Raw genomic sequence first — 27,266 nt, forward strand, 5'->3', positions numbered from 1 at the left:
AAACGGAAGCCTTGCAGTACATCCAGCAACTTCCCCGATAGGATATCACGAGGAAGCAGACGAATGCACCTCGCGAAGATTCAACATCACACGTTGCTGCGAATCATGACGATTCGCAACGCGCCAGCGATAGCAACCTGCACGGCAACCTATTTGTACTACGGACCTGGTATCGCGCGATCGCGCAGTGTTCCTTTATTTAACCCCATAAATAACCACTGCTATCTCACCCCGAATGTTCTTCTATAGGCAACGGACAACAACGTATACGTGTGCATACAGTAAAACGCGTTTCGCACACGGTGCGAAATATATTAGATGCTGCCAGTCATTCTGGTGTTGCGCGAGTCTGGCGCGATGGGAATCCCCATAAGCGATCCGTGCGTCCATCCAGCGGAAAGAATAATTTTTGCGAGGAGATTAAAGCATGGTATGTGTTACTCGTTCGATAATGGCTCGCACGTTTAATCCCCCTTCAAGATACATGACTTCGAACAGTTTAAACTACATTGGAAAAAAATTATTAAACTAAATCTTAGTATATATTTCTTTGAATAGTACTGAGCAAACACATTTACTTGTAGTAAATAAGTATTTACTCAATAAAAAATGATAATCAATTAATATTTCCTGTATCGAATAAATGTTTACATTTAAATATTTACTTGGTATTATTCAAATAAATATTTATTAAAATTTAGTATTTTTTTTTTTTTTAGTGAAAAATACTTTTTTTTAATATATCAAATAGTTTGCTGTTATGCATTTGTTTATATTTTATCTACGCTACGAGATGCACGATACGAATAATTGATGCTGTTTGTGATGGAGAGAGCTACACATACAAATATATTCCGTAAGGAACGTAGGCAGTAATTAACAGTCATGTCATTTCTTGTAACATTGCATTCTTGAATGCCACAGTATCGTATTTTAATATTCGTATATATATATATTCGTATATTAATATATGAATTGTTAAATAAGTCGCTTGGCGCACCAAGCAGTCAAATACCGAGCGATCCGCACGTTTTACGTAATGTGTCCAGATTGACGTCTAATATATCGGAGAAAGGCACAAATTTTGGTAGACTTTTTTTACGAGGTAATTCAGAGAAAATGAAATATTCGCTAAATTCAGGCGATCGGAACCTTTCACGCTCAGTTTTACTTTTAGATAATCACTTTCTTTTCGCGGCAGTTCTGAAAAAAAAACCATCTCATTACGTTCTCCGCGGTATCGTTATACAGCCGACGTTAAATCTGAGGCTTTTCGATTATCGAATAACGGACAATTCGGGTATAAATGGAGCAGCGATTAGTCACGACTGCGAAATCGAAACAAAACGGACCGGACGGCGATTCGATCTCTCGCGATGAGAGGTGTACGAAATAATTATCGCGTCGTAAGGTCAATAAACCATATAATTCACTACGGTTCGCATTGCATGTTCTATACACGACACGCACACAGGTGGCCATTAATTACAAATTAATTCCATTGCGTGGTTACGCACCATTAGAGATAATCGAAATCCGTTATGCATTGCTTAGCGATTGCTTTAGTGACGCATAATTTCAAAGGTGCAATTAAAAGTAAATTTGTTCTGCAAGCAACGAGAATCAGAAGTAGAGACTACAAGCACGAGAGTTATATGCAGAAATTTAATATTGTTCGCAATAGTTGATCATTAATATAAAATAATGATACGATATATATATATATATATATATATATGAGAGACGTTGGAGACGCGTGTGGCCCTAAAATTGATCCGCGGATCTCTCTTTGTCAAATACGTTGATATCATTAGATTTAACGATCCCTGTTGATTCTCTCTTTCTCTTCTTCCCTTTCTTCCTTTCCTGGTCTCGTGGCTCATGCCGCGTCACTGGCTGCTGCCACGGCGGCTGCCTTTCATCTTCCTTAACCAGCGCCACTCTCTACCACCACGCACATATTCATTTATAAAGACGAGAAGAACGAAGGAAGACAACGAGCTTCTACATCAACGCAACCAACCGTTGGCTGGAAGATACTACCGCTTCGAAGATGATCCTGACGTATCCATGCGTGCACGCGTGTCATGCACGCATGGATACATCAGGATCATAAGTTTGTATACGTTCAAAAATATATCTATGTGACGATAGCCCACCAAGGAAGAAACTATCGCTTCTAAAATAATCCTGCCGTGTCTGTGTCAGGCGCGTATGTACCTGTGTATCTGGAAAGATCTCTGTGCGATGCACCGAGCAAGTTCAGCTAACTCGATTGTTCCGTACGGAACAAGGAGCTCTTTCACGCGAGAGTCTCGTTCCGGCGGTCTTTGATGGAGAAATCATCGTTCGCAGTGTCCTCCGGTACGTAACATCACTCCACCGGATGTATGGATTTAATCCGCCGTCGGTACGGGATTTAATAAGCTTGCGGTTTATAGCGAGATAATGATGATAAACGGTAGGAAGCCAACGGGAGCGAGGAATATGGACTTTTGAGTGTTTAACGCTTTCATGTGCAATTCGCAACTTCGAGAATATTAATGATTGTTTGGAAATTAAAAGATTTAATAGAAATAATTCTACATCAAATACGATAGAAACGCGTCAAAGCTAGATTTCGAATAATATGTTCTTTATCAATTTATTTCAGATATGATTGCGCGCCGGATTTATAACTTTCGGATTTTCAATACAATTACTCGGAAATGCTAATAATCCCCCCTAAATTAAATTTTAAAAACTATGAAGAACTTATTGCGAAAAATATTATCTCAGAGTTCGAATCTGGGACCTAGAAATAATTATGTCTTATCAAAACAGATTTTAATGCTTAATAATATTAAATGCAAATTTTTCCGCAATAAATTATTTACAGATATTTAAGATTAATTAGCATCACATGAATGAACGATCAAATTTGTGAATCTAAATTGAGATATTAATTTAGTTTGCGATTGCGTTTTAAGTCTAACTATATTGGCGCGCATATCCGTTTGCATATCCGTTTTGACTGAAAATAGGATATTATTTTTTTTAATGGATTTGTTTCTCGTCGGCCTAATTCCGATGCATAATTGATGATCACGTATAGAATTTGCGATGAGTAACTTACAGATTTCTCCTAAGAGACGTCAAAATAAATAACGCCGCCTATTTCGAACGATAAATATAATTACGAGATAATTGATATGATCTAGATGAAATTATCATTACAATTTGAAATGTCCAGCGAAGTTCGTGTTTTAGAAATCCATGTGATTGGTCAGATCTCTCATCGTAAGGAACATGCTCGTGATGTTCGCGCTCGAGAATTTCGCGCGATTGCGAGAGAGCCGGAAAGCGCATTCGACGGATTCCGGAATTCCAACTTGACTCGGCGAACATGATGCATCGTCATCGCGTGCGCATAAGTCGCCAGTAATAGAAGCGTCGCCGCGCGCGGACGAAGATTTATCGCCGGTATTTCGCGAGGCACGTGCCTGCACTTTTTTGCGACTACACGACATTCCTATCGGCTGTGCATCGTGCTCGCGTTTAAGCCACACCGTTCGCTCGCTGAACGTCGATTGACGCGTACGTTGTCTTGTTCTTGATGTCAGGGTAATCATTGAGCGCGATATCGAAAGGCAGGTTAATTATTGGTTATAGTATATCGCGTATATCGAGCTAGTCAAGAATTTATTCTGTTATTAATTGATAATACGAAAAGAATGACGGTTGCAGCAACATTTAACGATTCGATAGTAAAAAGTTATAACTATTAATTAATGTTAATTATCACAAGAACTAATCATATTATTTTATTATTTATTGTGAAAAGAATCTTTTTTTTAAGATCGAAAAGAATTGTCTGTTATTACCAACTTCTTGTGATAATCATCTTAGCATTTTAGCATAATAAACAAAATGGATTCGTAAGAAGAAACATACGTTTTTTCTTGGAGTCCTCATGCATACCTCCGGGTGTCGCAGCGCCGTGATTATGATGGTGAAGAGCTAGAGGGTCCTGGGGATGCGGGTGAATGGCGGCTAAGGCACTTCCGGCTGGGTCACCTGGATTGACCCCGACTCCGACCCCCAGGTGTAGAGCACCATGCTGCGTCGCGTGTGCCGGAAGCTCCATGCTGATCATAGCACGCCACCCTTCTTCCAACCCTCTCCTCCCGCCACCCTCCTCTATCTCGGACAACACCTCGCCGAGTTGGACGAGGCGTCCGTTCAACTCCTCGTCGCCTTCTGAAAAGAAATAAAAATTCGAAAACCTGAAAAAAATATTCAATTTTCTCTAAAATAAACTTGGTTGAGATAGAAAAGATGGCCATAAGATTTCAAATTTATTACAAAAATGCTCTATTTTAGTTATTATTAGAGAAATTACTATCTATGATATCATCATCTTTCGCAGTAAATGCATACATTTGTTCAACTACCTATTTCTGTTGCATTAAAAATCTTTGGTAAAGTTCAGAGCAACGACAGCTGAATAATAAAAAATATTAATTGTTAGAACGCAGCAAATACACAAACATTTGTTTTTTTTTTTTTTTTTAGTGTAATAGCATTGAAAAATCCGTAATAAAATTCGGAATACGTTTTCAAAGAAAAAAATCCTACGAAATAGAAAATTATATCGGTTTCTTACAGCGCGTTAGTCGAACTGTTTGCGATAAGGCTTAAAAGAATTAAAGAACAAGTATACGATATTAATTGTAAGCGTGATTTTAAATTACATCCGATTTCGCGATTAAAAGGTCAACAGATTCAAGAAAAAAAATCGCGACGCTTGCGATATATCGCAAAATCGCATCTGTAGATGGAATCTGTGCCTTCAAGTTTCCGCCGAGCAACGAGTACGGATTTTTCGGTCAGTGACTCGTGGTCGAATCAATGGTGCAAGAATACCGTAGACAAAGTCTCAAGCTGATCTAGGCGTAGACTTCTACCGCGGATCGGCGAGAGAGCCCTACGCGGCAGGCGGGATCACAAAAATAAGTCTCGGTGGTCCAACCGCGGTGGAATTGCCTTTGCCACGCTTTTTACGCGCGGAGTAGATAATTTCTTCGTTCCTTTCTACGTAATGGCCTGGCCGGGTGATCTTTTTTGCTTATTACGTCGAGAGGAGGCCGCCGCAGAGAGCGAACGACACACCAACGGCGGCTAGGTTGGAAGACTATACAGGAGGCAAGGTGAGATCTCTCGGATGAATGAAAGGATGAATGGAGCGTAATTTCGTCCACGCTGTCGGTGACGTTTACCTATTGGCCCGTTCTTCCATCTCGGCGATGGTGAGCGTATTGTCTAGGTTCGGACGATCGCAGCTTCTCGCGACGCGGGTTGCAGCTGCTATGATAAAAAAAATGAAGAGCATATCGCCGGCCAACTGGCCGAGTTGGAAACGCAAGCCTCTGTCTTAGATTACAGCGATCTATTTGTCAAACTCCTTTATCAGGATATTCAGCAATATTTCCTCCGTCGTAAAACGCACGACCACCTGCTTCGGTAAATTTTATAGTGGCTACCATTAATCACGGTGATATCTCTATTTCGACGATATAAAAGTGCGTTATAAGAGAGTGAAGCGGTGTATAAGTCGAGATATTCGCGCTCGACTCGATAGCGTATATCTATGTTCTCTGCGCTGCATTCCGCGAATACATAATATAAGCGTTCGGTAAAAAAATGTCAATACGGCTTCTTCCTGTTCTCGCGGACGTCCATTACACTGCCTCGCAAGGGGAAAGAGACTTTGAGAGTCGGTAGCAACCGGTCAGGTACACCAATCGTCATCGGGCGACCATCCGTGAAATTCGAAACTGCTCCCGCGTTCCGCCGTTTTACATCGCGAAACACGCGGATCTTATAATGCGTGGGAGTGAGACTGGGAACGGTTATCGTCTGCGGTCAACGACTGTCCAGCGCGCAGCAAGCGTACCGTCTTTGTATTCTCGACATTAAAATCTCGACAGGTTCTAATTTGCTTAAGGAAGTCGGTCGTATTCGAAACGTGAATCTCTTCTAAGGGAAAGTCGTTGTGCTCTGCTATATACAAAATAATAGATAGTTTTTAGAAAATCAATGTAACTTATACAACGTGTAAATTATACACAAAAGGATAAATCTACAAAGAGTGTGAAAATAAGCACGTCTATCTTATTTGCATCAGATTCCGCGAAAATGCTCAGCAATTTGCTCGACTCCTCGAGGTATCACTTCGCGGAGTCTCAATCTGGCTAAATCATTCGCCACGTTAATCCCAATAGTGAGAAACCTGGAGTGTCAATTTTAACTCGACAAAAAAGTGAAACAAATCTGCAGGAGGGAAACGTTCAAATTGCGTTCTCAATTTCCCAACCGTTTTCCCGCAACAAGAAAGACCAGAACGAGGGTCCGTTTTCTATTTACATCGACGTTCAGATTATCGGATGATGAGAGCGCGAGGGATGATTGTTTAACGTCGTAGTTTCCTAGCAAAGCCCGCTCTTCTCTTGCAGACTCGTGCTACCAGCATGCGGAGCCCTCCTAATGGAGGATGGAATGTAGCGAGGCTACAACCGTGGCGAGTAAACGTCGGTTAAGAGAAGGCAGACGATGATCGTTCGGCTAGAGGGCGGCGGTGAAACGGTCAGCGACTTAGGTCATGAACGACCTTAAGTAAAGTAAAGTGGGTGAGTTGTAGACGGCCAAAGTACGCGTAAAGACTAGCCTTAGAAAGAGAGACTTATCCCTATAAACCGTGGGAGTCGGCCACCAGCGCTTCTCCAACCGACCCGCACGGCATATACGCACTCGCTAAAACCATTGTTTACGGCCACTCTGAACGCTCGCGTACTTTACTAACTAGGCCCTCTCATGAGGCCCCGCAAGGGAAACTGAACCGACGCGCCAGCTATTCGGTATGTCTTAAGGACGGAGGTTACTGTCGGATGTAGAAAACACTGCGCTGCACCACGCTATCCTGAAAACTATTCGTAGCTGGAACCCAGAATGAACCTGCGTTTGCATACGCGATCGATATGCAACTCGCGTGTGGTCGAAACCGCGGATGTTCCTGCCAATATAAATAACTAACCATCGATCTGTTTGAAGAAACTCTCTTTCAATTAGAACATCAGTGGTTAAAGAAATATCGTTAAATAATTCAGCCTAATCAAATAGCTTTCTTTTTCGATTAAATACTACGAATTATCTTGATATTAACAATAGCTAATTGTTTTTGATATATCTCGCTTTCACTCGTGAGAGAATGCAATCGATAAAACTGCATCGAGTGACCATGTTGAAATAACTTACTAAAAACATTCAATCCAGATGTCCTTTCGATTATTCAAAGAGGAGAAACTAAAAGACGATATCCATGTGGCACGTATACTGAAAAAAAAGAATTTGGCAATAACTACCAAATATTGAGTGAAATAATTCTGATAAAATATTCGGTTAATATAAAGTAATTTTAGTTTTCTAAATATTTAAGTAAGTATATTACCAAATATAATTTAATAATATTATACTTACCAAATATTGTATTTAGGGAAATAAAATTACTTTTGGCAATATTATTATAATCAAATATTTCATTGGAATTATTTCACTCATGTGGTAGCTGTTACCAAATTCTTTTTCAGTGTAAATCTCTTACATAAACAGTAATAGTCCGAGGCCGGCTGGCAGTTCAACTAGTCGAATGAGCCACGCAGTAGCTGACGAAACGTGCACCTTCTATCTCTACTCTTCTGCCTTCGCTTCAGCGTCCGATATCCCAACTGGTTGGTAATGGCGGTGCTCTCGAGACTTAACAACGCGTGACAATATGCATCAAGGAATTGCTCGAGCGCGGAACAACTCCAGCCGTGCTCTTTTCTCTCTGTCTTTCTTTCTCTCTTTCTCTCTCGGCTTCCGTAAAACGAAGCCTACACCTACGAAGAACAGGCGTAGGTGCGTATATATCCTCCACCGTGTGCGCGCTCTTCATGACGGGACAGCTACGTGAGAGAAGCCGCGAGACACGCTCAGCTTCGGACTCTCACAGATAAAAACGTCGATACATTATGCAACTCCTCGGTCCATAAACGAACACTACCGCCAGGAATCCATGGCAGAATCCTGGGAAGCTCTTCTCTGGCGTATATCGGCTATCCTGTTGAGAGGAGCAGTCTAGTTTTCGCGGGACGGCCGGCGCCTCGATCACCGCCCATCATGTTTATTAATCTGATCTGGGATTGCGGTGCGGAATGCCGACAATCTTGACGATTTTCTCCGCGATCTGCGAGAACGACTCGCAGATTTTTGCACTTCCGTGTTAGCGCGCGGGTCGCATTCTTTCTCACGATAAAATTTCATGATAAGATGCGAATTTAATAGACAACGATGGAAGAATGATCAGTTTAGCTTCTTCTTCCTTTACCTTTATGAGAAAAGACAAAACGCATCAGCTAGCCATCTTGCAGATTTTGTATCACCTTGTGTACGGTGAGTGTCTTTAAATATTCACACCAAAGTACTCTAGTCTACCATGCTCGATCAAGCTTTCAAGCGACAAGAAGGTGTCTCTCTCTTTCTTTCTTTCTCATTCATTAACCCCATTATCCGTACTTGGCCACCACATAAGTGCACACGTTGTACCAGCTGACTAGCAAATCACAAACGCATATATTTACATTAATAGTGGTATACAGAGTATGCCTCGTAGTCAGTCGTCTGTACGCCTACGCAATCATTATTATTGCCGCACGATCATCAATAACAAACACAAAAATTTATCTGATTAATTTTCGAAACGCAACGCGGTAAAATCAAACTATTTTTATTCGAAAAAATATCGCATTCACGATCATTAATTTTTTTTTAAGGAGAACCTAAAGTCGTCTGTTTTACCAATTGAATACGGTAATTTTTAGTGGAACGATATTACACATATTACTTTTACAAATTCGGAAATCCTTACTCCAGAATTAAATTGTACGCATTAATACATGTCCGCAGCCTGAAATTTATCCCGAGAATGACAAACATTTCTGAAATTGTGATCTTTTTTTGTCCATTTCTTAGTCCATAAATGGCGTCTAAAGCTGTCAAATTGTGACGACATCTGCTCAACAAGTAAAAGTAATTTGTACTTACGAAATCGGAGGCAACAAACTACTGGAGTACATAAAAAAATAACATCGAGTTCTTGGAATTAGACCTAAACGTCTAATTAACACGATATCGTTCTATGCGTAAAAATTGAAGTATATGCGTGCCATGTGTAATATTGACGTAATAGTATACAAAGGTACGTCGCATTTTATCCATAAAACAACGATTCCCTCGGAGTTCGAGCTCCGCTTTAGGATTCGCCTTAAGAGAATTTTATTCTCTCTTCTCTATTTTTCCCACGTGCGCTATCAACAGCCAGATCGTAAAAGCCAAGCATCGTTATCGGGTGGTGTACACTGATACCGAGCAGCACGCTACAGCGATCGACAATCCTGCGGCACAGTGCGCACGGTGTCCTGTTAATGAACAAAAATTCACGAGCCTACTGGAGCATAGCGAGAGAGCAACCTACGTGAAATATACGCGAGTGTATTTACACTCGCAGTTATATCGGTCGTGTTTGACAGCGCGTTGCGCTATCCCGATCGACAGCGGCGGTTTGTCTGCTGCACGCACCAGGCCGGGTCAAGTAATTCCAGTTCTCTCGTCGTTGGCGGCCGGGACTCCGTCATGGAGAGGAACGTATGTAGGTAAATATAAGTTGCGCGAGAAACTGCAGAGAGAGAGGAAGAGAGAGAGAGAGGGGGGAGGGGGGAGGAAGAGAGCCGACCTGAGTAAAAGGGAAAGAGACGCGCGGCTTTCGTGGATAAGTGACTTTCGAAGAACCACCTGTGGCACGTGCCATTAACGTGCTCCCTTGCGTGTCCGTACGTGCGCGAATGTCTCGATATCCCGCCATCGCCGCACCATCGTGCCGCGTGGGTGTAACAGGTGAGTACTGAGTACGGATACTGTTTTCTTTGCGGACGGACCATTCTTGTAACACGCTGCAATTTCAAAGGTTGTAATTGCACGGGTCGCGGCAGAGGATAGGAAAGAGGAGGGGAAGAGGAGTGAGAAAAACATCTGATCAACATCCGACGCGTTCCGCCTTGAACGTACATTTCCCATATATACGTAATAGCAAACTTCAAGTTTCCAGGTGGATCTTGGCAAACTGTTTGTTCTAATGAAACCGTCATGTATAAGCTTCGAAATTATTCCAGAATGAATCCATGGAACAAATAAAGTATAGCAACGTATCGCTATACATATTAATGTCTGTAAATGTCAGGGAATAATTACTGAGAAAAAATATTATGTATAAAATATCAAAATGATAAAGAATGCGTTTTCCGGGTTTGAAGCCGTGGACGTGTTTATCGCTGATGGAACCGTATGTTGGCCAGTTGCGACGTTCGTTGTTCCATAACGCGCAAGAGTTAACGCACGTGCGCGGGACGAGATAAAATCGCGAGTATATTAGATATATTAATGGAAGGAATAAATGCACGCGCACGATAGACTCCGCCGATAGATTCGCCTTTGAATAGTATGACCGCGTAACGGTAAGACGGACTGCGAGATACGTGCGGCAATATTGCTCCTCGCGGGAGAGCACGAGATCCCTGTTTCTAGGAGCTCGATGAGAAGTCCGGGAGGGCCGCTTGATTGGCTCACCATGCAGGAATCGCGCTTCCAATTCCGGTTTTCCGTTGCAAAGGGAAGAACGAGAGAAAGAGAGGTTGAGATGGGCAGGCGAGTATCAGCGAAGTCACCTGCAATAAAGTAGTAGCTTGTTGCTTGTTGCACACGGCTGTCCCGCGGAATATATACGACTGCGAGCCAGGGGCGGGATACAAGTCGCTTTCGAAAGAAGAAAACGGGTACCGATACATATCCGACACGTTATTTCTCATACAGTTAAGCCTCGCGAACCACGCACGCGCGCGCGAGATATTTATTACAATTAGCCGCGTGTCCAACCTTGAATTCAGACCGTGAACGATCTATCGAGCGTGCGGTTTCCCTGTTCCTGGCAGCAAAGAAGAGAGAGAGAGAGAGAGAGAGACGACGTATCTAGAAACACTGACACCACAGGACTCCGGCATCCTGGAACGGTTAACAGTACTTGGCCGTTCGATCCTAATTTATAAAGCTCGCTGCTGTTCGCCGGAAGGAGCGAACTAAGCTGGAATACTTCTAAGCTGGAATAGTCTCGGTTTTTTTTTTATTTTACGCCAACACACTTATCTCGCATAGTCGATTTAATTCGATGCAACATGTTGCACCTGTCAACAGCAGCGGAACGCGAATGAGAAGCGTAATAAGCGCAGAAAACGAAATAATGAGGGTTGTAAATTATCGCCTGCGATTATGCGAAACTGCGGATAATGATACACTTGGCTCGTATTATTTCAAATTTTTTGCATAACACGTTCTGCGTTCAAAAAGACGCACCAGGTACACGCGTTGTGATAGCGTTTTAGGATAAGTCTCGATACTTGAACTAATCGTCTCTTCGCGAGGGTTCGAGCTTTCGATTCCGGTTTTCCGCCGCGCCGACCGCGAAGGAGGCGGATAAGTGAGTTTTAAAGAGCCACCTGTGGCCGTGTGGCACGTGCCACCGTCGGACTAATCCCAAGTTGCTCCCTTCGGCCCGTCCGGCGTCATGCAGCACAAGGTAGCAGGTAACAGGCACCAAGGTGCATCCCACCGCCATCGGTGCAACGATCAGCCGCCGCATCTGGTAACGGCGCGTCCTCCTCCCGTCCTTCCGTTCTCGGGTCTCCCGAGTCCCGGGACCGACGATTACATCTACATTCCCTATAAATACCGGTTGCCGCGATTATCCGCTCCTCCATCTTGCTGATTTCTTCAGTCTCGAAATATCTCTATTCTGTGAGATACTTTCGCCAAGTGTGCAACTTGGCCCAAAAGTATCGAATGCTTTTTATTAGTTTCAGCCAAACCAATGAATTGGTACGTTAAGTGAAAATTTGTGAATCGAAATAGATTATGGAACCATGTAATGATAACATCGTACAAATTGGATAAAATTTCTGAAATTAATAATATGAATTTCTTTATTCGTATTGCGGTAACATTGTAAACGTTGCCAACGGTCTTGTTTCAAATTTCTGCCGTATGGGAATATAAACGGCGTCAAAGTGAGAAGTAAATGGCGAAGTTGCCGCCGATACGAGGCAATATCGCGTTCACTTTCCTGCAATTCGCAACAGGACGATACCATCGATCCGCGTAATTCCCGATCATTAGAAGCGTTAATGGCCGAGCACGGCAAAAAGGTGTCGGTACCGCGCGGCGTGTGTTACGCACGGTCATCAATCAACGACTGGCCCTTAATCGGTCGCCATTTGATAATTACAAAGTCAATCGTCTATCGAATCAGCCATCTAGCCGCGTAATGGCCGGCTCGGTCGCCTCGCTCGCTCAGCTCGACTCTTAGCCGAGATGCCTGTAGGACGAAGGCAGGGGAAAGGCAACTCTGTGTGTGTGTGTGTAAGAGGCGTAGGTGACTGGAGAGGTGGCCGCGATCACGATTACGAGAAGGAGGTAAAAGGGGAAGTTAGAATTAAGCGCACCGACGAGACCGGCATGATCACCACACCGCCAGCGGCCGGTCACTTTTTAGTCATCTTATTCCGCGGTCCAGTACGACGGCGACGCAAGGTTCGCGGGGTACTCGATTCGAGCCAGAGCGCACCAGGTTGATGCGACGATCGTGCGTGAATATAGAAAAGCCGGCCAGAGAGACTGCCGAGAAATTCCGCACGGTGCTGAGTAATCCCGATCGATGCGTGCGGAAAGTGCATCTTGCGTCAGTGCGCTTCGATCTCAATCTCGCATTGTCGATGTTTTCTCAAGCTAATACGTAAGCAACAGACAATTGCGGAGCAATATATTATTAACGATTTTATTCTTGTTATTACTGTTGCTATTATTAATTTTAATCTCATCTGTTTTTAATTTACATTACCGTAATTTTTTATTCATCACTTTTATGAGCTGAATTATGAACTTTTTATTCACTCGCGTATTTATTTCTACTGAAAGTTTTGTCGAAAGAAGTGACGCTCAATTCAGAAATTACGAAAAATACAATTCCCATCGTAAGAAAGTATCTTTCGTCTCGGTCATGTAGATGTCGAAGGCGTGCTCGATTTTTATCGAGACTTCTCCACGCGTGTTAACGGTAAACTGGTACGAGAGCCAAGTCGTATAATCGATAAATTCATTGTGCGACTGCTCTCTCTCTGGATCGTCACGACAATGCCGTGATCATCCGCGATCAGGTATATAATCGGTTGAATTATACACACTGCCTAACTGTAACATCCGCGCGCGCGCGCATCCCTTTTCGAGGAGATCCGTCCCCAGAGAGCCGGCCACGTTTCTTCCTTCTTTCCTTCGACGGTGCCTGTCATCGAACGTTCGTACATCCTCGTCCATGTCGGATGTCCTGGATGAATGCACGCGCACCTGCAGCGGAATGCGACTGCGTGCCGAATGCGCGAAAGCGGCTCGACGAGCGTAAATCACCGCGGGCGGTCATTCGGGGCGATTGTCACGCGTAACGACGATACTAAAGTGGTAACTAATGAGTCACGATGTTGTATAAAGATCAAGACAAGAGAGGGTAAAAAATGTTAACTCTTCGTTAAAAAAAAAAAACTTATTCTAAAATAATTTTTTTAAAAATTACAGTACACTGAAAGAAAAGATTGGCTGCTGCAGCAATCAATTTTTGCCAATCAAAATCCTGTACTGACATTGCGGATAGGCTGACACAATCAACAATTGGCTGCAGCAGCCAATCTTTTCTTTCGGTGATCGAAGGCTGTTGACTGTTCAAAGATTTTCGTAAAGACTATCACACGTAAAAAAAATTAGTTACCGTAAAAATTAAAGTTGTAAGCAAATCGACCAATCATAGTCGTAGTGCGGTGTTACGTTTAGAATATCCGACCATATAATTGGTATAGATATGCTTATGATCTTACAATTACGACTAAAACCTTTTTACATGTGATGGCCTTAAGTATAGAGTTTGGTTTCAAATATTATTTTACAGCTTCCATTTGCATTCATATCGATAGATCGTGCGAAGTCAAGGGTGTTACAAAATCCTGCTTGAGGATAAGATCTATCCATTTGATTCGCGCAATCGTTTCCTGCCATTTGGACTTATCATTCGAAAGACTTGAGGCGACAACACACTAAGCTATACACAGCAAAGACGAATGAAATATGAAATACACTTAATTCTTACGCTTAGCTTCTCTTTCTCTCTTAGTGAAATTAAAAAAGAATTTCTTATATTCCTTTCATTAACACATAAACGAAACCATGAAAAGCTGTTAAAAATGCTAAATCCTATTAGATTATAGATTATTTATTTATTTTGACACACTTGACATTTGTAATATTATAATTTTATTACAGGAATGTTGTTAACGGCGCACTAATAATGTTCTAATTATGGTCTACAGTTTTCAGATTGTAATGAATTTTGAATAAAACTGTCACGCGAAAAAACTACATTTGATTGTATATATACTCTTTATTATTTATTCTTTCTAAATCTTATTTCCATTTCCTATGACCTTTCCGCTTCTCTTCCGTGGTTCTATTTTAATCTATCTAGGGGGTCGATCACGTTTAACTTTGTAAGCACATACGTGCGTGACGAGAATCTCGCTGGTTACCAGAACGTCGGTCTTCCGACATTTGTGGGGTTCGCGTGGCGCCTGAGAGATCACGACGATTCTAAGCAGGCCTCATTATAGGTCGTCAGTCCAGTCCGGGTTACCGGTTCAGTCGCCTTCTCTGGTTGTCAGTCTGCCCACCCAAAGCTTTCCGTTGTTCGCATTGCAGTCAGTGAAGGTCCAGGCCGCGTGCCACCTTGCATTTTTCCCGATTGCCGGTCGATATAGCCGCTGCCGCCGTGCAGTTTCTTACACTTTCACGATCTTCGACCGGGAAACTAGACGGCAGAGTAGCGGCGCGCGGAATATAAAGCATGATGACCGCGATAACCGGGTCCAGGGTCTCCGCATCTCGAAAATCATAAGAAACAATGCCTACGCGAAACCGAGAACGTCTCTCAAGAGTCGTTCCGTTTGTTAAAGTAGTTGGCGTATTTTTTGGATTGATGAATTAGGAGTAGGGTAGTTATCGCTATTAGTGTGCCTTTAAGCCAACTTGCTCATTATTGAATTAATTGTTTAATCGTTATATTGTGTAATTTAAATTCTGTCTACTAGAAACCAATATCAGTTTTTTAACTTCATTTTTCTTATAATATTTTTTAAAAAACGTTAATGTTTCGTAATGTTTTTAATAAAAATAAAGAAAATGTTTTTGCTCTATTAGTGTCCTTCCAAGGGGCGATGACTCTATTAATATGTTCCTATATTGTATGTCTGCATTTTACTTATTTTAATATACAATTACTAAGACGGATAATAGATGTAAGTTAATTATTTAAATTAATATTGCATAAATAATTATTTTCATTATTTTAATTATACTTACAATTTCTCTCAATGTACACTTATTCTCACAATGTTCTCAGCTCCAGAACACATTAATAGCGACAAGCTTATAAGCTATAAATCTTACGGCAATACTGGACTCACATAAATTCCTCTAAATTGTGATATGCATTCAAAAAATGTTTACTTTATAATTTAAAAATTGTATATTATCTTTAATATCGTAAGATACTAAAAATAATAATTCAATTTAATAAAAGAAAATCTTTTCTTATTTATTTATACTAGTTTTCTTTAAGGCTTACTTAAATACAAAGATACATTAATTAGGGATAGATACCATAATAGATATATTATATGTCACAAAAAGCAAAACGACGATATTACAGAGCTCGAACGAAGAGGAACCAAGGAAAGATAATTAAAGGTGTAAAATAAAGATCGATACATATTACAAGCATGAGATTTCTTGTTTCTCTGAGAAAGACATGGTTTAAGGTTAAGTTCGATGTTGGGACAATCGATTGCAGAAAAGCGATCAGTAGGAAAACAGTGATAAAGGAAAAGAATACGAAGGTAGAGGAGAAAGAAAAATAGCGGGGCGGAGGAGCAGGAGAGAAAAGAAGGAGACCGGCGTGTACAATTGATTGGTCCTGGCACATCCTGTCCCCGCGTCCTCCGCCCCCCCTTTCATGGGAAACTCGTCCACCGCAGGCATCGCTCGCTTTTTGTTGCACATCCATCTCTGCCATAATCGGCTTTCTCGCTCTCCTCCCTTTTACCGCTGGACCCCCTTGGCTCTTTCAATCGCCTACGAAACTAATATCGATCTATTCATCTGTATCCCTGGTTCTTCTATCAACGAGGGCACGATATCGTATAATAGCGGGACGAAAGTAAGAGAAAACGGTCCGCCGTGGAAGAAAAGCGAGAAGATAAAATAAAATAGAATTCATAGTGCGGGGGAGGGAGAGTACATCTCGCGTATCTCGGTTGAAAGCTGGAATAACCTGTCGTAAGGCTTTATGGATCACGATCAACCGATCGAGGAGAGAGAAACGATCAGAAGCGAGGATGACAGAAAAAGAAAGAGAAAGAAAGAAAGATCGTAACCAATCTGGAAGCCATGAAACGTCTCATTCATAAATGGGGACGTCCAGGTGGACATCGAGTGGAAGCGATGTTATACCCGTTCGTTCGTTCGTTCGTTCGTTCGTACACGATGCAGGACGTACAGGTGTGTACAGGTGAAACGCTAACGCGCCTAAATGCAGGAAAGCCCGATACTTGACGGATCGGTTATGCCCGACGGAGACGAATCGATTGCCGGTCGGAGCGCCGCGGAGTAACTGGATTCGTGGATGATGACCGACTTTGCTCGCCGTGCGCCGATATGTGGTCTATGATCGCGTTGCCCGGGTCTCCAGGAAGAACGCCCGGCCTCGGGTGTTGTCGATCATTTCTGTTATTCCGTGATTTATCGGCCGCGGTCGGCTATTCTCGCGAATAGGAGGCATTTGAATCCGTGACGAAATTATCCCTACCGATGCAATATGCATCTACTTATTTTTTGCAATACCTCAAAACATCATAACTGCCGTCCAAATTTAATTTCTTTTCTCTCATATTTTTCATCTAAAGAGAGAATGTACGTAAAAATAAATAATATATTGTAAATAATATATAAATATAATAACAAAAGCAATAAAATTTTCTGTATTTTATAATAACGGATTTTTAAATAATAATTACTGGCATCATGCCGTTACATTGCGAAGAATTTCTATCGTACATGATTAGAAACAGATTCGTCACTCTGCTATTTCTACCTTTTTTTTTTTTGTTCGATATGTCCGACCTAAATTCTTCAATAAGTTTAGAAAAGATCGACAACGATTCATTGTACTTGGGCTGACTTTAACAAAGAGATTGATGGCAGTGCATTCTTTCGTTAGCGATTATTTTCGAAGAAGCGATCATTCTGCGGAAAAGTGAGAACACCGAGATCAATTGCGTCGGTTGGTACATCGGAGATTCTTCTTTTCTCGTCATAAACACGCTAGCAAAACCATCAGTTAGTCGCGACGAGGTCGACGGCGAGTTGCAAGAAAGAAGGCGGGATGTCCGCCTTTGAACGGAGGCTTTCGGTATCCGTGAAGTGTCGCAGTCGAGGTAGCAGTTCCAGCACGTTATACGCGTGGCGCGAATTCGTCACGCGGCCAGAAAAAAAGATCGATCTTATTGCTTTCGCCGGTCCTTTCACTATTTTATAACTCGTAGTTATAACAATCTTTTTTGAAAGGCTGCTACGTTTTTCATAACACGAGCAAAAGAGCAGAGTTGGGTAGAAAAGAACATAAAAACCTCCTGACAGGTGACGATTTAAAATTTCAGATCTATTAGATTTTATCGGTCAGATCGATTATTTCCCGCAGTGTTAACCAACTCTTGGTGGTGCCAAGCCGCGCACGCACCGTACCTTTGAGTGCGCAATTCTACGTTACACCCAACAAGCCCGGAGCTTACATCGTAAGCGAAATAAGCGCTTCTATCCGTTGTGAGGGCGGCCTCCGCCCGCTCCTCTCGCTTTACCGTACACACAAATACGACAATACACATCCACGGCTCGTGCAATACGTACGTGCATGGACTTACGCGCCGTCGCGTAGACGCGCACGTGCAGCGATGCAGATGCACGTAGATCGGTGCACACACGTGCGTTACGCTCCGAGTCGCGTAGATCGACCACGCCACCGGTTCACGTACGTGCGCAGTACACGTGAACGTACGTGAACGTTCGTGCCGGATCCTCGAGATCCGTCGCCGAAGGCGGTCGACGTTCACTCGGTGGGTACCAGGAAGAAGTCCCAGTCCCGCCGGATCGATAGTCGAGATCTCGCGGGACGCCCCAAGTGCTGAGTCAAAACAATACCCTGGACGCATCGATCGAGGCGTTTTTCCGTGTAATCGCGGTGTATCACTTCTATATTATGACGTTAACGGTGCTGGCGGTTAACGCGTCTTCCTACGTTATGCAAGCGAAAGAATCATCATGATGATCATCGCAGTTTACGCATTCTGCGTCTGCTTTTGTAACTATAAAATGTGTAACGCTAAACGATAAATAGGGGGAAGTGAGGGTATTAATAAATATTATAAATTTGCTGGCTGCAAGTTATAATCGATCGTAATTTGCGCGTCGTAATCGTATCACTATTGGATGACGTTTTATTAATCCCTTCAGACTTAATTTTAATGGAACCATGTTAACTCTTCGTGACCATGTTTGCACTTCTTGAAAGTTCCGTAATGGTTACACTGGGGTCAAAATGATCCCAAAGTACATTTAACTGATTACCGTATTCGCATTTTCCATTCTTTGAAATAAAAAAAATTAATAAACATACTTTAATCGTATAACGTAGAAATACAGCGGTTTTATAAAGATTTTAATTCTAACATATAATATATAAAAAAAAAACAAAAATAAAACATAAGCTTCTTTAAAAAATTGAAAATTAATTAGTATAATAAAAAAATCATAATTTTTTCATTTCTAATTTTTTGGGGAAGGTAAAAATTTATGGCTGTATTTATGGCTACATTTCCAAAAAGAATAGTGCATTACTTTGCGTTCTAAAAAAAGTACATATTTATTTTGAGAAATAAAAGAGAAGAAAAGAAGTGTGAAATTATGGTAGAAAAGATTAATATTATTATACCAGAGATGCTAATTAGAGAATTAAAGATATAGATTCTCAAAATGTTTTTGTAGTCAAATTGAGACCCTAATGATCACGAAAAGTTAAAAAATGTTTAAATTCAATTCAAGGACATTTTAATAAATAATTCATATTAAAAAATTAATTTTTTCAAAATGTTGATATTTATCCTATTTTTCCAACACATACATTATTATGTACTCAAATGATGTCGACAGAATTAAATAATTTCAACAGATAATGTCTTCAAATTGACGTACATTACAAGTTCTGAAAGAATTCGTTTTTTAATCACCTATAAAAGCGTGCTGTTAAACTAATATCAATATTCATATCGTTCACTTCGTTTATCGCTCCAGATTTTACGCAACCATGCCATTTGTCTCTATCTCAAAGGTCACGCGATCGGTGCGAGCGCTCCTAGATGTTCCACACGCTTTCGTGAAGAACCTTGACGGGTTGATTAGTTGAGAGAGATATCGCGGTATAAGTTCCAACTGCGCGCGGAGTCGGCCAGTATCTGTCCGACACGTAATGAGGCAACAACCTTGGGGAGAGGCGGGTGGCGCACACACGCAGGAAGTCGACAAGGTTTTTATCGGGCCGACACGAGCGCTCATTGTTAGCCGGGGCTTAACGACGAAACGAGTCTTTGATTCTCCCGGGGTTCCAAAATTCACCGCCATTAAATTCGCCTCTGCCTCGTTCCCGGCGTATACCTTTTACCATTTCACTCTCACGAATTGCTTCGCGAGTTCCCTCCGTCAGGCCGGATGCTCCCAACGAACGTCGAATTCCTCTTTTTCCTGTCGGACGGATTCGCTCGACATCCGCCCATGGCGGCGTAATTGAGGGAAAATTAAGAGCCGTAAAGCTTCCTCGCGAACCGCGTGATTTGTCGTAGCGGTGGATATGATAAACGGAATAAAATTACGATAACGCGTGAAGGGCGCAGATAAACGTCACCCTCCTTCACCAATGATAAATTGATTTGCGATGCTAAGCAGGCAACCTTGTATGTTTTACAAATTGTAGGGTATATATCGGTCTCTTTACAATTGACTATTGCTGGCTGTACAGCGAAATCTGCGGTATTGCAGCGACATTGACCTGCATTCTTTCGCCGCGCATTTAATGCAAAGTACGATACAACTTAGTCAACAGTTTTATCACATACTTCATATCGAGCGTATGATCTTGCGGATAGATAACTAAAGCTCAATATCACAGACGGATATATTTAGTGTCAAGATTATGCGACAAAAATGTGATCTGGAATCTCTATAAGACAAACACGTCTCACGTATAACAGTGCGTTATAATTGCGTTTTATTTCACGAAACGTTCGAAACGAGATTACTTGTTTCGTTTCGACCGTTCGTAAATCAACTTGCTTGAATTTCAACGTAAAACCGATTTACGTGATTTAATTACGAATCGAAGCAGACATTTAACGTAATAATATATTCGAAAGTGGATCCGGAAAAATCTAATAATCTTCTTCTTTCTCTCTCGATTAGATTTCGCAGATTTTCTAGATTTCATAAGAAAGATACCGCGCGTATTTACACGCCTATCTGCAAGAAATTCCTGAATAATGTCCCATGTATGCCATTCGCACCGTATACAATGAATCGTCGCTCGGCAGCGAGTTGTTTTATCACGCACGGCAAGGATAAGGACGATCGGCGAGACAACGGCAGGCAGGATAGCAGTGAACATAAAGTCACTCGCGAAGTGAGTGCGACGTTTATAAGGTCTCGCGAACGATACATACACCGTGTTAGGGACGCAAGGAGCTCGTATGCACCAACGTGCATGCAAGTGAACGCACGTTGAGCTTCGCGCCATGGTAATATCCGTGAATTACTGCCGGACGCTCTGTACTTCCTTTCTTAATTGGCGTCGCAAAGAGATTCGAGTTAATGCGACTAGCTGGCGAACCAACTGGAAAGAAGTATCTCGCATCGCGAACTTTGCATAAAAAGTCAGACTTACGTCATTACCGTTGTCTATTTTTTGCTCTTAGTATCGTGAGACAGCGTGTATATTTCTAGCTTCGCTTTTTCATATTGCATTGTTGGAAAATTTATGTTAAATTTAACACATTCACGTATCTCAAACAGTCAATCCATTCAAATTTTTTTCAATTTAACACGAGATAAATAATATATTAGAAATACAGATATTATGTAAATGAAATTGTATACAAAAGATAATAGTGACACACAATTTGTAAGCAAACTGTGGAAGCATACATTTTTTCAGTATAATTAACATTTTTTATAGTATGTTAAATTAATACATACTTTACTTGTTTATTTACTCATAAATTATGTCATTTTAGCATTGACAATAAGCAATGTTTTGAATATCAATTTAATACCAAATTTTTAAATTAGTATAATCACAGTATGCTAAATTAACATTTAAATACGTAAAAAATTCGACATCAAATTTTAACAAGAACGTGAATGGACCACTTCCAACACACATACAAGATATACTTTACTGTGTACTTTACTCGAGTTTCATCTCGTCTTCCCTCGATTTCTATCTATCTTCGCGTCAAGATACAAAATCTCAAAATACAGATTATATTCGCTGCAAGAAGAAGAAGAACGACGTTACGGATCGCAGAAAGAGGAAAATACACGATTAACGGTGGTAGCCGACGGCCAGGGCGAGGTGGATTATGTGAATCGATCTCTCGAAATCGCGGCTGTCGTTCGCAAATACAATGCGGGTGAGTCGTAAAGCCGCCTGTAAAACAGATTCGATCTGATCTGCGCGTGATATCGGCGGATACTTACGGGCTCGCAAATAATGATTGTTAAACAAGCGGCGCGCGGCTACAACCGACCATTTGGTGCAATGGTGCGTGCCACAAGTGTTAAACTTGCATTCAGCTGCATCTTAAATCTTTGTTAAAAGCGCAACAGAAAATCCGCGGCTGATATATAATGTGCGTGCGGCAAACATAACACAATAAAACCCGATAACGATCGAAGACATTCTTTATCATTCGTGTGATGAAAATATTATAAATAGCGCAATTTCCGCCAAGAAAAATCACACGATGCCATCGAACATTACGGGAAAAATTAATATTCCACTTCTCGTCGCGTTAGAGATTATCGCGGTATCTTCTGTGTGCACTGCGAAAGAGGGCTTGCGTCATATAGACAAAGGAACTTAATTAATGTAACGTAATATAATAAAAGACTAACTCTCTTTCTTCATCAAACTCACACGTCGTCGAGTTTCTTCTTTTTTTTTTCTTTTTACTGACACATCGTCCGTAAGCAGATCACGCACGCTTCTCCCCCAAGTGCGATTTTCACGAGTCATTCCATAGAACCTCATGGTTGGTATACCATGTATCAAAAAGAGTACGCTCTATTAATTGAGTATACTATCGCGACGTGCACTTCTTAATTAATTCGCTTTAACGCGTCGTGAGAATTTTTCGTGATGCGTATCGTCGTCGTTCTCCCCTCGGACATACATTCCTCGATTAACGAATATATTCGCATATCCTTGGAACTCCAGAGTTAGATAGAAAAGCGAGATCAATCGACAATGGTAATTACCACGTTCTCGACCCGTTTTCACCGACTTCACCGGCTTCACCGTCGCCTCACTCTTCCCACAAACGTCACACCTCACCGTCGTTATGCCAATCCTCGCCATATCTCCTGATTATTTCTACCGCTAACGGTAATGTGTAACGAACGTGAAATAAATCGCGGTGTGATTGATAGTAGGGAAGTGTTCATGCTCGTAACTCTCTCGGCAAACGAGAAGTCACTTCCTCGACAAATGGCATCTAATATATCATATCTAATAATTGGACCGTCATTATTATTGACTTATATATTTTACGAATGACATATTGTCTGTAGGATTAACCGCACGATGATTGAATTGCGGAACGGACGCGGATCAGCGGATCACCTAGGAATCGCAAATCACGAGGATGCTAATGTTGTACTCTTCGTGTGCGATCGATGCCATCGTACGTACCTATTCGCGAATCGTTCCTGCCCCCGATACGATGACGAGAGCAATCGATCGGCTATTCTCGGCGCGTAGGATCGCCGTTAAGACGGCTGGAAACTTTTGCCACACATGGTACGCGCGCGAGCAACAGGAGGTTATTTGCTAGATAAATCTCGACCCGCCTCCTTGCATGCCGCGCTCTCGCGATACCCGATCGACGGCTCGACCGATCGACTGAGTAGACCTCATTCACGTGCCTTCACGAAGACCGTATGCCCTCCACCTGATACCGGCAACATGTAGTCAGGAATGACCACCGATACTGCGCTTAGCACCGATACCTTTCGAATGACTTTCATCTACAATCATCTGACTCGTTGAAAAAAAAAAACGTGAAAAAAGTTTGTCAAACTAACTAAAAACTTCAGCAAATTTACTATAATATACGGACCAGTTTTCTGTATTTTATAATATAAAGTAGCAAAATTATACAGCTGAACAAAATTAGCAAAGATAACTTTTTATAAAAATCAATCCAATGTATGGATCAAAATTAAAAAAAAAAAACCATGTTAATTAAGGTGGCGCACAATTTTGTAATAATGAAAATTTGTTACATTAACAATTTTCATTGTAGCAAAGAATTAGCTGAATTATCACACTGATAATTACAGACGTAATTTCTTCGTTGAATCATTAAATTTTCTTAATTATAAATGTTGAACTCGAGCTACAGCTTTGATAAAGCAATCTATTTTTTTCCGTAAAAGATTGTCGACATTTAGAGAAAAAAAAAAAAAGAAAGAAAAGAAAACAGTCTACGTGGCCGACACAACGGTCCGTTCTCCGTTCCGAGTCGGTTCGCCGTTTTTGCATTTTTGCATCTTGATACTTCCGGTTCTCTCTTCGTCTTGCCATATTCGGCCGGCCGAATTGGAGCGTGCACCGAGTAATTTGCGGACCGGCTTAATTGCGTGGCTTGTTAACGCGTATACTGAGAAACGCGTGCTTCGTTTCCGAGGATACCTCGCTGATTAAACTGCAATTGGCTGTGATTAGCGGTGAGGTTTAAAAAAAAAAAACGGCGCGAAATTGTTTAACCCTTTCTTATAGCTGCGGGCACAGGTAATGTTCTCCGTTAAATGAATAGCTATCGTTAGAAGGACTCGCTGAGACGTCGCCTGAAATATTCCGGGTACCGCAAAAGTCCTGCAATTTCGCGCACGCAATGCACCGTGACGGGATGCCTTCCCGTGCGTTGGACGAAAAAAAAAAAAAAAAAGAAACGAGGTGTCATTCCTAGAGCCCATCTGGCAGAGTCTCGGTCACGTGCTAGGCCGATCTTTCTCCAACGGCCACGTTTAACGTATATATTGCCCGTATATTTCCAATGCATGCACCTGATACCCCACAATGTCGCACTTGTTGCACGCCCTACCATTACTCGACGCTAATTTGTACGTGGCCGTTCGTTTCCTATGGTGACGCACGTCCCGACACGGGAAATATCCGGTTATTTGATGGGGGTGGCAAAAATGCACGGGGACGTCCCTTATACACCTGCTACGAATGGTCGAGTTTTAGACGAGGACAGGCAACGTGGAATTTGAATTATTTCTTCTCGCAACCGTCTATAATTATCCTTTTTGTCGCTACTTGAATGCAAGAGTACTTATATATATAGAGTAGATAGTCGTAGGGAGTTCATCGCAAAGAGCTTTCGTTTTTCACTAACAATTATATTATATTATATTAGGTGTTGGAATTAATTCGTAGCGTTTTTAATGAAAGAATGTTATTTATTTCACATGAGCATTAAAAAATACATTAATGAAAGTACTTCCCATCACTTGTAAAACGCTACGAATTAATTCCAACACCTAATACGTTTTCAAATTGCTCTAAAGTATTATTACCTTCCAATTTGTGAATCATTTTATGAAAAGATTTTATGAAGAAATTTACAACATACGCGTATACATAATCCTAGATCTAAGTCGGCTAAGTCGTTTTCCATCGTATACGCAATCCGGTTGTCCGCGATCGAAAACGCAAACGCGATTGGCAAAGCCCTGGCTTAAGTGCAGGATTGTGTATAGGATATACAGCCGTCGTCAACTCACCGGTTGATCGCCGGCTCTCGCTTATTACGCGTACTATTACACCCGCCAACACTATCGCAGGTACAATGTACGCGCCGCCGAACGAACGGCGGAATAGTTTCCCACGGAAATTTCCGGCAATTTGCGAGACGTCCTGACGTGCGTCTACGTCGTACCAAGGTCGCTTATACAAGGCGCCGTAACACTTTCTCGGTATGCATCAAGCGACGTCGAGGCGTTATACGCCACGTCTTTTTGAGCCCGTCCAAAGAGGATTCGCAAACTCAAAACTCACACGAGCCCACACGAGGAAACAAACGCGCACTGTCAACTGTATATAAAGTTATCCTTCTGTTATTCTCCTTGTGTATCGCGCATTAACTAGTTTTTACGCGTCATTAATTATTTCATTATACAACAAGTCATTAATCGACGTAATGCGGAGCTATTTGAATCACAATTTCTCGCAAGTTCAACGAATCGGATTATATAGTACGTTTTATTATTTTCAAAATGAAGTTTTATTCTAGAAAGTTGAAAGTATGTATATCGTAAAAAAAAAAACGGATGGATTCAAGACACTCAGACTTGTTACCCTGATGGAGGTACCGTTTTGTGCCTGATAAGGGCTAGAATGCGCGGTATCTCTTATGAGGAAATTTCTACTCTTTTACATTCTTCGTGCCTCGTCGTTCCTTCGCTATGTAATATGTACCGGCGACTTTTTAAATCACACGGGATGATTGACGTTACATTTATAAACTACGAGATAGCGACCAACTACCTCGTCGCGAAAAATCGTCAAGTGTTTCGTGCGCAACAAGGGGCGCCCGAGTAGTACGTTACTTCGACGTCGTAAATAGTTTTAAATCGGAGCACTGCGAATATATCACATTTGACGTGCGAGCATTCCTCGTTGCACCGCATGATGCATCGCATGCTGCCGTACCGCGAGTCGACACACACAGAGTGAAATAAAGGAGGGCATTAATTATTACGGAGCTCCATCGAGTAGTATGCAAAATGAGAAAAAGTATTTCACATCTATTTTTTTAGTTTTATGGAAAAAACTCATCGGAGAGTCGTATCTTTGATATTTCATGCAATATGCAATCCTATCGCATTTATAAATTCTGCAATTAATTTAAAGATTTTTTTTTTTGTATTTTCGCTGCATTTACACATTGATTAATTATCGATTGCATTTACACGTCGATTAAATGTCTTTATTAAGCGACAAGTTTTTCCACATGCGGAAACGTTAAAAAATATTCAAATGAAATGTAAGATGATTACTCTTTAAGATCGTACTTTTCATAATATGTTAAATACCTCTTTTTCTACGAAATCGTGTAAGTTAACAGCTATTACACTATTAAAACGGTTCTATCAAATGATTTATGAGGATCTGTCATTATTTTTCTCTAATATACATAGCGGTTTTAACCACTGTGCTTTAACGTAACGAAACGTGTTTAACGATTAAAAAAACTAGTTGATAGATATTTGCGAACGGCACAAATATTCTCGAATGGTGATAAATACACAATAACTAAGTGATTTTTTGCGACGGCTCTTGAAAGTAACGAACGATAAAATGATCGGCGTTGAATCACTTCTTTTCCTGATAATCTTCACGAACGATTCGCAAAAAAATAAATACGCATGAAATAATCATCTTTGGGAGAATTAATTGAAAAAATACGACGCGTAGAATATGAATCGCTCGATTGAGAACATCGTTATGTAATCGTTCGTAATGAAAACACTTGCTTTAATTTCTTTTCATTCAATGAACATATCTGATTAAATTCTTACAAAAATACTATAAAACGAGCATTCTTGTTTCTTCGACGATGGTTTTGCACAAATTTTTCCAATAATTATTAATGGGATAATACATT

The 27,266-nt window shown here is 41.4% G+C and overlaps 1 protein-coding gene and 1 long non-coding RNA gene across 10 annotated transcripts in view; one reads left to right on the forward strand and one right to left on the reverse strand.

Annotated features, from left to right (window-relative positions):
• The window catches only part of LOC105151103 (uncharacterized), a 164,115-nt gene that overhangs the window by 118,684 nt on the left and 18,165 nt on the right, over positions 1-27,266 (forward strand). The gene's annotated exons all lie outside the window — the stretch shown is intronic.
• sv (paired box protein shaven) overlaps positions 1-27,266 on the reverse strand; it is a 184,244-nt gene that overhangs the window by 102,208 nt on the left and 54,770 nt on the right. For 8 of the 9 annotated variants that reach the window (XM_087409610.1, XM_011064633.2, XM_011064625.2 and 5 more), the window contains exon 2: positions 3,934-4,239. In XM_087409610.1, the coding sequence (XP_087265736.1) occupies positions 3,934-4,135 (202 nt within the window). In that variant the 5' untranslated portion in view covers positions 4,136-4,239. The remainder of the gene's footprint in view (positions 1-3,933; positions 4,240-27,266) is intronic. The other variant, XM_011064628.2, reaches the window with a different exon arrangement.

Source organism: Acromyrmex echinatior, chromosome 9 (genome assembly GCF_024713525.1).
Source record: "Acromyrmex echinatior isolate Ae372 chromosome 9, ASM2471352v2, whole genome shotgun sequence".
NCBI classification, from domain to species: domain Eukaryota; kingdom Metazoa; phylum Arthropoda; class Insecta; order Hymenoptera; family Formicidae; genus Acromyrmex; species Acromyrmex echinatior.